The 12,548-nt window shown below is 43.9% G+C and overlaps 1 protein-coding gene across 1 annotated transcript in view; it reads left to right on the forward strand.

Annotated features, from left to right (window-relative positions):
* The first annotated feature begins 5,338 nt into the window (after nt 1-5,338).
* Nucleotides 5,339-12,548, forward strand: part of LOC129711929 (collagen alpha-1(I) chain-like) — a 38,104-nt gene continuing 30,894 nt past the window's right edge. The window contains exons 1-3 of the mRNA XM_055659956.1: nt 5,339-5,846; nt 9,482-9,526; nt 9,737-9,790. Coding sequence (XP_055515931.1) covers nt 9,524-9,526; nt 9,737-9,790 — 57 coding nt within the window. The 5' untranslated portion in view covers nt 5,339-5,846; nt 9,482-9,523. The remainder of the gene's footprint in view (nt 5,847-9,481; nt 9,527-9,736; nt 9,791-12,548) is intronic.

Genomic DNA, 12,548 nt, shown 5'->3' on the forward strand with positions numbered 1-12,548 from the left:
TCCACACAGACAGCACCAGTAGACAGGATTGAACCCGGGTCTCTGGCGCTGTGAGGCAGCAACTCTACCGCTGCGCCATTGTGCCGCCAACATCACGTACAACTGTGATCTTATGGTCCGTTGTATTAAATTTTACTTTTAGTAGTTGTGGGCCACAATGAAACCAAATGTGAAATCTCACCTCCCGATGTATTCTGTGAAAAGATAACAATCTGTGCATTAGTACCTCCTGGATCACACTGACATGACTGTCATTGGGTACTTGGATTATTAATTTTAATTTCTGTGATAGGGTAACCGAGGTGAGACTGGGTTTCCTGGACCATTCGGTGTTCCTGTAAGTATTCTGATCCGCTTGTTTCTGTCAGCGTGCAGCGATAGAAATGTTGTCACATGTTGCACTAGGAAACTAATGAATACTCTTTATCCTTTAACCTTTCTCCCTATCTGCTCGTAATTCATGCCCTTTTTATGTTTAATTCATCACAAAAAGCACTCCCGATACTTATTTCAATGTCTGTCTCGACTTTCAAATGGAGACCTACAGGGTTTAAGCTTTTCGTGATTGGCATGAGATTGGCCCATCGGAGGCACAAAGGGTTAGGTAATGCAGCGCAGTGGAATTTCATCAAATGCCCCAGTCATCTGCAGCTCCAGTAGTGGTGGAGCAGGGACCCCTGTGCATGCTTAGTTGTGCAAGGCTGGTTCTATCATGCATGACTAGTTAGGCCTTGTGTGCAATATCATGCTGCAATAGAAATTCTAGACACAAAACTTACATTGGTCCATTGTCAATCACAGTGATGATGACAAAGGCATGGTTATTTTTTTTACTCCATTTTCCTCCACTACCGACAACAAATGTCAGAGTGATGTATCAGCAGCTTAGTTTAGTGTAGTTTAGAGATACAGCGTGGAAACACGCCCTTCGGCCTAGGGAGTCAACGCCGACCAGCGATCTCCGCGCATATCCTACACACTACAGACAATTGACAATTTTTACCAAAGCCCATTAACCTACAAACCTGTACGCATTTGGGACATGGGAGGAAACCGGAGCACCCAGAGCAAACCCACATGGTCACGGGGAGATCGTACAAACTCCACATAGACAGCACCCGTGTTCAGGATCGAACCCGGGCCTCTGACACTGTAAGGCAGCAACTCTACTGCTGCACCACTGTGCTGAGAGCGGTGGGAATGATCCCAAGACAACAAGCTTATTTCTCAAAGCTGTGCATGGTTGACCGCCATGGCAGGTGTGCAATGGACACAGCACTCAATTTCCCCACCAATTTTCCTGTAAAACAGCATGATGGCGCCGCTTCATACTGCAAGTCCCCAAACTCCACCTGTCTCCATGTATGATACTCAGAATTAATAGGTGCTAAAGTGGTGCAGCAGGTAGAGCTGCTACCTGACAGTGCCAGAGACCGGGGTTTTATTCTGACCTGGGCTGCTGTCTGTCCCTTTGGCTGCATGGGTTTCCTTCACACATCCCAAAGACATGCGGGTTTGTTGGTCAACTGGCTTCTTAAAAATTTCCCCTCTAGTGTGTAGGGAGTGGAGGGGAAAGTGGGATAACATAGAACTAGGTGATCGATGGTCGGCATGGATGTGTTGGGCCAAAGGGCCTGTTTCTATGCCGTATCTCTGAACTAAATTAATCTAAACTAATTCATTTTCATTTTGGCATTGCTAAATTAATTGAATTCTTTCTGTTCCGGCCTATTCAAAACCACTTAATCTTATTGAGTGCTCAGTTGTCAGGAACATTGGTCATCTAGAATTAATAACCCTTGCCAGTAACACACTGTACACTTATTAATGCAGATACAACGGAAGAGATTCATTATAAATAAAGTTCACTTTGATTTATGTGACACATTCCTTGCTTGACACCTCCTGGTATAATTCATGCTAATGATTCCTGAACATTAGAGCGAGCGGAAAGGAATATTAATATGTTCTTTATTGTTTTTAAATGGTTAAATCGTGAGTACTATGTGCAGATCAAACGTACCTTTTAGCCAGATATTAATACATGTATAATTAATGAATTAGTCTTGGGGAAACTATTTTAAAAAAGCAAATGTTTAAAGAATATTACAATTATTATCAATGGAAATACACCAAAAATAACACAGCCGTCTATGTAATTTGAATTCAAGTAAAATTAAGAAAGTTATAATTGATGTGTAGGAAGGAACTGCAAATGCTGGTTTACACCAAAGATAGACATAAAGTGCTGGAGTAACTCAGTGGGACAGGCAGCATCTCTGGAAAGAAAGAATAGGTGATGTTTTGGGTCAAGACCATTCTTCAGATACTGAAGATGTCTGAAGAAGGGCCTCAACACAAAACGTCACCCATTCCTTCTATCCCGAGATGCTGCTGATCCCGCTGAGTTGCTCCAGCACTTGGTGTGTCTAACTTTACATTATAATTGATGCTTTGCATATGTAACTCAGATGAAGGTGGAGTCTCATGCCTTGAAGGTGGAGTCGCAGGTAGATAGGGTGGTCAAAAATGCACTTGGCACTTTGGCCTTCATCGGTCCGAGTATTGAGTATAAATGTTGGAAGGTCATGGTGCAGTTGTATAAGACGTTGGTGAGGCCTCATTTAGAGTATTGTATTTCTGTTCTGGGCACCATGTTTTGGAAAAATGGTGTCAAGCTGGAAAGGGTCCAGAGAAGATAGACTGGGACTCTATTCCTTGGAACACAGGAGGATGAGGGGTGATCTTATAGTGCTGTATAAAATCATGAGAGGAATAGATCGGGTAGATGCACAATGTCTCTTGCCCAGAGTAGGGGAACCGTGGACAAGAGGCCACAGGTTTAAGGTGAAGGGGAAAAGAAATAATCGGAATCTGAGGGGTACCTTTTTCACACAAAGGGTGGTGGGTGTATGGAACAAGCTGCCAGATGAGGTAGTTGAGGCAGGGACTATCCCAACATTTAAGAAACAGTTAGACAGGTGCATGGATAGGACACGTTTGGAGGGATACAGCCCAAATACAGGCAGGTGGGACCAGTGTTGCTGGGATATGTCGCCCGGTGTGGGCAAGTTGGGCCTAAGGGGTCTGTTTCCACGCTGTTTCACTCTGTGACTCCGTGTGCATTTCCCTTCTTGTATTTTCTGTTGCATTCCCCTCTAGAAGAGCCCATCCTTTTCTGAGTGTGTGCGCTCAGACTTTGCCCTTTAAGAACTGAATTGAAACCAGCCACATTTGTGGTCTATTCAGTGTGTGACAGATGACAGAGAGAAGGAAGCTCCATCCATTAGCAAGGAGAATACCAGACATTAGATGTCAGCTTCATCCATTGTCACCTCATTCATTATTTATTCGCTGTTATACACAGTGGAAAGTGACGGGCATAGAAGTTAAATTAATCTGTCGGAGAGGCTACGTGAATGCCTCCTGCTAGGCCACAAATATACTAACCGTCCATCCATAAAGCACAATTAACGTTAAATAATGTAGAGCTCAAAATACAATTCATTGCAGAGATTTTTTAAATATTTACTTTTTGCATAATCATCATATTGGTTATGGTACACTATGCCACTTTTTTTAGGGAGACACCTCAGTCAAAATTGACGAATTAGCAAGTGGATCACAATGTCCATGATTTGCCATCTGGGTCCCCTATACAGGGCAATGAGAGAGAGAATGGAGCCCCTCAGAAACACAGTGGTCAACTACGTATGGAGCTGCAGGAGATGGGCAAGATCCTCAATAAATATTTCCCTTCTGTTTTTACTGCGGAGAAAAATATATAAGCTAGAGAACTTGGAAATGTCGTTGGCTTTGTCTTGAGGACAGTTCATATTATAGTCGGGGAGGTGCTGGATGTCGTAAAACAAATATGATGGTGATTAAAGCACCCGGACCTGATCAGTTATATCCAAGAACACTGCGGAAAGCTAGAGAAGAAATTGCAGGAGCTCTGGCTGAGATAAATGAGACTAGCTTGGACGGGTATCTTGGTTGGTATGGACGAGTTGGGCTGAAGAGCCAGTTTCCTTGCTCTGTAACCAGTGAAGTTTAGAAATGACTGTCCTTCTGGACAAAATATAAATTGGCTAGCACATTGTTAACGCATCCTATAGGTTCTATGCATTATTGAGGTAAGATGCTAAAATTTGCAGAACACCAAGTTGAGGGACATCACTGTTTATGTCCTCTGAGGCATTCCTCATAGTGCAGCAGGCTGTTAACTGGCTTGCAAAGTGGGAGCCTAAAGTGATAATGAGAGTTGTGAAAAATGTTGCTTTAATAGGAGGCACAGAATGCTCATATTTCTTATTTGGCAATCCCCTCTCGATGATCTTTTTTTTAGAATATTTGGAGTACGGTTTCTCAATTAAACATTTAAAGCAGCAACCCCAATTGGATAAAAGCAAACCCATAAAAATGATAAATTAACAGAGCAATAGAAAGAGAAGCAAAACCAAATGTAAAGCTGGCTCCATGATGCTGAGTCCAGCAAGTGTACCGTGCATAAAATAGAGGTCAAAGCAGTGGATTAAGGTGCAGCAGAAATTCACTGTATGGTCCCAGTATGTTTAAGAAAGAACTGCAGATGCTGGAAATATCGAAGGTAGACAAAAATGCTGGAGAAACTCAACGGGTGAGGCGGCATCTATGGAGCGAAGGAATAGGTGACATTTCGGGTTGAGACCCTTCTTCTCTGTCTCCGCCTCTTCCTTTCTTCTTCCCATCCCCCCCCCCCCCCCCCCCTCCACCCCCACATCAGTCTGAAGAAGGGTCTTCTCGACCCGAAACGTCACCTATTCCTTCGCTCCATAGATAGCCCCAGTATTGACGGGTTGTAAAGATGGGAACCGTTTATTCTGCTTAAAACTTAGAATAAGGGTGATAGACGGAATTAAAAATTATGAAGTTATGGAGAAACTCCTTTCATATCTATGTATAAAACTATACCAGGGAGGCATGAATCTAAAATAATGGGCAAGAAATGTTCAGCAGGTCGGGCAGCATCTGTAGAAAGGGGAAACAGTAAATGCCAACTGTCAGAGCTGCCAATTTCATCTTTTAGTTGCTGGAATATATTTATACCTGAAAAAATAACAACAAATGACAGATGCTGGATATTTGAAATAAAAACAGAAAAAAAGTATAAATATTCAGCAGGTCAGGCAGCTTCTGTGGGAAAGATATGTTCCATCCACCTGCCCAGCAACTCCCACCCCCCTCCTCACCTGTCAACCTTTTACCTGCCACGCTTTGTCCGGCCCCTCCCCTTTCCAACTTTGTTTTCTCCCCCTACATTCAGTCTGGAGAAGGGTCTCGATCAAAACATCACCTTGCATGTTATCCAGACCTGCTGAGTTACTCCAGCATTTTGTGCCCTGTTTATGCCTCGCTATAGTAGATTCAGTGTCGTTCCCTGCTGCCTTGACATTACAATGACTACAATGTTTATCCACATAGATCAGCACTGCTAGATCTTCCTCCTCGTAGTTACCATCCCAGTACCGATTGAGTATCTGTGGCCCACCCATCACAATCACTCTTCAGTGTATTAACATTAATGAGTACTGCTGCTTATCACATGTGAAATAATGGCCTGGGCTGTAACACTTGAAGTGTGCTTTGTGTATTGTGTGTGAATGAATAGATGCTGACGTTTCGGGTCGAAACCCTTCTTCGTCTGAAGAAGACCTGGCAGCACGTGTCTTGATTGTAGTTGGCTACATTAGCCCCGTGAGCTTTTTATCTGTTCTGAGCATTGACCACATTGCATATTGTGTTGGTTTCAGGGTCTAAAAGGTTTAAAAGGACGTCACGGTGTGCAGGGACCCACAGGTTCTGCAGTGAGTACAATGCGTATTTTGGGCTTGTGTAGTCCTCTTTAATAAGCTCCAAGTAAAGACATTGTCATGGTAATAACATTTTATTTCAGGTTCTTCAACATGGTTCAGGTTATTATGGGACTTTGTTACACAATGGCCTTTCCTCGGTGGGAGGAATATTTTACAGATTTAAACGAACATTTGAAGCTTGGTTTCGTCTTAACTCTGAATCGCTTTGTTGTTGATCAAAGCTTCCCTCCAGAGATTTGAGCACAAATTCTTATCAGTGTTGTTGTGCGGAAGCTGCTGCTGTTTGGAGAAATGTTAAAGCACGAACCTGTGGCGTTATTAAAGATGTGCGGGGCAGCCCTGGATACAGCTTATCCTTCCAACATAATCAGTGAGAGGGTTCTCTCGTGCATCATCTGGCTGCCGTTGACCGCGGGTCAGTTTCTCCAACCCATGTTTAAGCTGCTCTGCTGTAACACCCGCCCTTGCCGTCACTGTTGGTATGAAGGTTGGTGGATCGAACACTGGAGGCTTTCATCATTGCGGAGCCACTGATCTTCTGACAACCTGCAGCACGTGCCTCGACTCACCATTGCGACCCGGATCATCCGGCCCCCACATCAGCACCTTCTCCATCACCTCCAGGTCCGCTGGGAATGGTTTGTCATGTCCGGGTGACAGAATGGTGAGAGGCCTGGGGCCCTGGAAGAGAATGGAACCTTTGGCCAGGCCAGGGACATGCAGTGGGCAATAGTGCAGGGTCCAAAGCAAAGGATTGTGTTGCAGTCGAGATGCAAGGAACTGCAAATGCTGGAAACTGCTGGAGCAACTGAGTGGGTCAGACAGCATCTCTGGAGGATATGGATAGATGACGTTTATGGGTGGGGAACCTTCATCAGACTGACTGCAGTACGGGGGAGAAAGCTGGAAAAGAGGTGGGGGCGGGATATAAACAGCAGAAATCATAGCAGGGTGGTAGTGAGAGAGGATCTCACTCACAGCAATCCTGTTGGAGAGAGGAGGAAAACTTCTCCATGGTAGACATACTTTGAGAGGATTTAGCAGTAAATGGAGAAGCAAGGAACTGCATGCTGGAGTAACTACTGGTTTGTAGGTTAATTACCTCAGTAAAATTGCCCCTCTTGTGGGAAGTGGATCGGAAACTTGGATAACATGGAACTACTGTGAATGACTGATCAATGATCAGTGCATATTGGGTGGGCAGAAGGGTCTGTCTCCATGCTGCATCTCTAAATCTAAATCTATAACTCAGCTGCTCAGGCACCATCTCTGGAGGATATAGATAGGCAACATTTCGGGAGGGGTTGGAATCACAGACACTTCAATAGTCATGACACCCTGACATCTACAGTGCTTATTTTATTTAAACTATCGTGCCCTTAAATGTTAACGCCAATCAAAAGGAGTAATTTGAAATTAAAGCTGTCGGGGACAGTGAAAGCCTGAAGGTTTTTTGCTATCCTCAGTGGTAAAGTATTTATTTGCATTAGTTAAATGCATGCATGCACATGAATGATATCCAGAATGAAAGCCAAGTGATCTTGTTCCATTTTACATCCCATGACCAAACAGTGAAATATTATACCGACTCTGGAATTTGCTATGAATGCTTAAAAAAAAGAAACTAGGAGGTTGCTGCATGGATCTGAGTGACAATGGATTAGATTTGAAAAGGTCTTGCTGTGTGGTTTTGACAACAGTTCTAGTTTGTGGAATGGGCTGTCATAAGATATCCTAATCTATAGGTTAAAGTTTAATGCTTTTATGCTCATCACACTCTTTAGTTCCATAATAAAATGTTGCATTAATGTGCAGATTCTATTTGTTATGATTTTGTAAAGCTCAATCTTCAGAATGTATTTACTCCAATATAAATAGATTCCGATCTCTGAATCTGTCAGCAACTGTTTTAATGTTGGATTCAAGCTTTCAGAAGTCACTTGTCACTCCTAGAAACCTCTCCAATTTGTTGAAAGCATAAATTTGATTTTTGCTTTAAAATGTGAACATTTCTGCACACTTTTCTGTCTCTGCACCAACTTTGGCCCAAGCTTCAAGCCCCATGCTGCCAGTTGGAGATTGTGTCAGCCAAGATAATCCCATCATTTCAGCTAAGCAAGATTGGCCAGGACACTAGCATGATGTTCGTGTGCATGGGGGAGTTGAGGACTGAACATTAAAGGGAAGGATAACTTTGCAAAAGGTCACCAGACCCTGTTTGAACCCAACCCCACCTTTTCACTGATGAATTATTACTGCAGACTTACAGTTCTTGCAGGAGACTTTTTCAGAGGGAGTTGGTCTCGGGAAACCACATAAACCCTGGGAACATTGAGAATGCTGTGTACATGTATGTTTGGAGAGTGACACCAGTAGCTACATCACCAAATTATATTTGTACAAAAAGGCCGAATCACCTCAGATAACCCCGAGTCCTCTATTGCTCCTCCAGGCTCCTCTACTCTCTAGCTCCTTGTACACACCAAGTTATAAATTGGCCTTTCCGCACATACATCATTTGGCTCTTGTTTAAGAAAAGAAAGGTAGACAAAAATGCTGGAGAAACTCAGCGGGTGAGGCAGCATCTATGGAGAGAAGGAATAGGCGATGTTTTGAGTCGAGACCCCTCTTCAGAATGCGAAGGGTCTTGACCCGGAACGTCGCTTATTCCCTCTCTCCTTTGGCTCCTGGTGTCTCTCTCCAACATGCCCACAGAGACGCAATAACTCAAAATAACCTCCATTTAATTTGATCGCAGAATCCATTTGTTCCTGAGGATATCATTCATTTTGGTTTGGAGTCAGAGAGGTATATAGAAGTATATAAAATGATAATATAAAAAGTATATCAATAATTTCTTATACTTCCTGAATGTGTGTAAAGGTATGAGCCTTTGTCTCGCTTTCTTTCTCATCTCTCTTTCTCTTTCTCTCTGTTTCTTACACGTTCTCTTTCTCACAGTTTCGCATTCTTTTTTTCTAATGCTCTTTTTCTTTCTCATTTTATCTCTTTCCAATGTTTTCTTTAACTTCTTAACAAGCTTCCTTTCCTCTTTGCGTTTCTCGCCTCTGTGGCCTAACATTGGGGGGGAAGCAAATGCTCAGCCAGAAATTATCTCACATTTACACCAACACTAGATCAGAGTGGACAGACGGTCTTCAACCTGAGGCATTAACACTGCTTCCCTCTCCGTAGACATTTCTGTCTACACAGACGCTGCCTGACCTGCCGAGTGCTTCTAGCATTTTATGCCTATGCTTCAGATAGCCTGCAGTATGATGGACTGGTGAATAGATACTCGAAGATCTTGTCCATGCACTCCCCACATTCTGGGAACTTAAAAAACCTTCTTTCCCCAGGGGGTTATTTAATCTATATTTGTTAACGGGCAGTACAGATTTCTTTAATATTTGACACGCTCATAAAAACCCTCTAATCGGACGGCTTTTTCCCCCCATAAACTCCTCCGTACATTTGACAATTCAAGATGGATTTCCTTATTAGGAATGTGATTCTGATGAAGGGGAAACATAATTATAAAAAAACTATTGACCAGTTAGTTGCCTTGGATATTTCTGTGGTAATAACTCCTCATGAAATGTATTTGATTTTCATTTGTTTTGCAGGGGGAATTTGGCTTAATTGGAGCACCAGGACTGCCGGGGCTTATGGTGTGTAACTTTTATACGTAGAAGGAGATTAAATAGTGCAGAGTAATAAGTGTTGGATCAGTACTTCAGATATATATTTGGTGTGGGTTTTATAACCTAGTACCAATGGACTTGTTAATTTGGTTTCACAAAGCTGTAAGTCATACAACTACAGATGGACATATGGCATTCCAGCTTAAACTGTCGTCTCTTTGTGCTTGTACTTTGCAGGGTGGGGAAGGAGCTTCGGGACCCAAGGGTGCGGCTGGTGTGAATGGCCCTGAGGTGAGCAAGAGCTTCAGTGATGTCCGAATGCACTGATGAAGCTGAATTGAAAAAGGGTTGGAATAAGGTCGCTGTCCCACCAATCATAATAATCATAAAAGTACTTTATTAGCCAAGTGAGCCTTGCAACATACGAGGAATTTGATTTGCCATACAGTCTTAGCAATAAAGAGCAACAAGACACTCAAATGAATGTTTAACATGAACATCCACCACAGTGACTCACCCACATTCCTCACCGTGATGGAAGGCAATAAAAGTTCAATCCCTTCCCTTCTTTGTTCTCCCACGGTCGGGGCACTCGAACCTTCCATTGTTGGGGCTATGTTGACTCCCCATTGGGGCGATCAAGCTCCCACAACGGGGGGGTAACTCAGCCGGGCGATCGGACCCCCAGTCAGGGCTAGTCAAACCTTCTGTGACTTGGAGCTTCCCGACATTAGTTTCTACCCGAGACAGCGAGCTCCTCGATGTTGGAATCCGCAGTTGGAAGGTCGATCCCATGCAAGGATCGCAGGCTCCGATTGTAAGTCCACGACCCCGCGGTGGGACTTAAAATCAGTCTCGACCAAGGCCCGCAGCTCCATGATGTTAGGCCGCAGAGAGACCAGAGATACGATCCGGAAAACAATCGCATCTCCAGCAGGGTAAGAGATTGGAAGAAAAAGTTTCCCCACCCCCCACATATAACAAACCAGAGAACATTAACACGTACTATTAAAACACACTAAAAATAACAAATAAGACAAAAAGACAAACTGTTGGCAAGGCTGCCATCGCTGACGGCGCCACCCGGTGGCCAAAGTAGTTGTCCATGATATGTTCATCGCATAGAACCAAGAAAGTCCCATATTGACCATGCTTAACACAATGCCAAGTTAAACTAATCTCCCTTGCCCTTATCCGTAGCCATCCATGTGCCTACCCAAACGCCTCTTAACAGCTACTATTGTTTCATCATTCCACCACCACCCCTGGCAGTGCGTTCCAGGCACCAGCACTCTCTCTGCGTAAAACATGCCGCCCTTCTACCTCTGATGCTCTAGAGAAAACAACCCAAGTTTGTCCAACCCCTCCTTGTAGTTCATACCCTCTATAGACCTGGCAACATTCTGGTAAATTGATATTCATATTGAAACTAATTAAATGTGGCATTAAATGAATTTACTTTAAATTTGTTAATATATATGTAAATGTATTTACTACTTGTAAAACCCCGTATACATTTAAAATTAAAATTAAATTTTTTGAGGTTTATTGAAGACTAGAGGACAATAGCGTTAAGGTGAAAGGAATAACATTTAAAAGAGATGTGTGGGGCAACTATTTTTACCGAGAGTGGTGGGTATCTGGAACGGGCTGCCTGGGATAGTGGAGGAGACGGATATGATAGTGGTGCCTAAGGGGCATTTAGATAGACCCATGGATATGCAGGGAACGGAGAGGGATGTAGATCACATGCAGGCAAGTGAGATTGGTTTATCTAAGCATCATGTGTAACACAGACATTGTGGATTGAAGGGCCTGTTCCAGTGCTGTACTGTTCAATATTCTGTGTTCTATGTATCTTGCAGCCAATCCTTTCACCCTCTTACAACACTCCACCATCTCCACCTGTCTCCTGCATTCTGCCATCTCATTTCTCATCTGTCTCTACTCCCACTCTTATTCTTGCACACTACCCTCAACACCTCTACCACATTCCATCCCGCCTTCTCCACCGTTCCCTCTCATCCCCACCCATTTTTTTTTTTTTGCATTCCCCTCGGACAATTCCCACCTCCACCTCGCCCTTTTTCATCCTTCTTTGGCAGCACAGGATGCAACAGGAGATCCTTTTCCTTGTGGCTATCAAACTGTACATTTCCTCCCCCTTCTGTAGTGGGGTAGACTGACTCCTCTTCCTCTTCCCCCCCCTCCCCCCTCCCCAATCTTTGCACATCCCAAATCCTGGACTTTCCCCACATCACTTTAATTTCATGTTTCACGAATCTTGTTGCTTTGTGACTGTTGGCAGACCAATTTCCCTCCTGGGATGAGTAAAATTCTATCTTATTGTATCGTATGCCTCTTGCACTCTACCCTGGCTCCATCCCCATCCCGCCCCACCCCACCTACACCATGTCACACTCCACTTTCCCCATTGCCTTCTTACACTGAATGCCACTGCTCCATCACACTCTCCCACCCCCTCCTCACCTCCACGTCCATTTGGCAACCTATTCCACAAACGCCACCTTGCCTCTCCTTCCCAGATTCCCTCTCGCTCCCTCCACTGTGCTGCCGTGGTACCTCACCCCCATCTCACCACAGTCCGTTTTCTTCCTGGTGTCTTCACTATGAACGTTTAAGCACCTGTCCCACATAGGAGACCTAAACAGCAACCTCTGATGACCCTGCCCGCCACCCAAAAAAAAATCAAGGTCAAGGTGACCTGCAACCTCCTACCATCTCCCACGCATATGTTGAAAACTTTCCTCCACTATGAAGAAAACCGGCTTTGACTAGACCTGCGACTAAACAATTATTGATTTTTAAAACGGCAACCTATTTTTAGTCGAGGCTGTTTTTAATCATGATGAAAAAATAGCAGCAACCAAGATGAAGCCTCGACCACGCGGAAACCACTTTAGACCATTAGGGAGAGTGACCAAAACCTCCGGTGACCTCATGGAAACCTTGGGTGGCGGGCAAGGTCACCAGAGGTTGTTGTTTAGGTCTCCTAAGTGGGACAGGGGCTATATAGCCTGAAACATAT

The sequence above is a fragment of the Leucoraja erinacea genome, chromosome 31 (assembly GCF_028641065.1).
Source record: "Leucoraja erinacea ecotype New England chromosome 31, Leri_hhj_1, whole genome shotgun sequence".
Lineage (NCBI taxonomy): Eukaryota > Metazoa > Chordata > Chondrichthyes > Rajiformes > Rajidae > Leucoraja > Leucoraja erinaceus.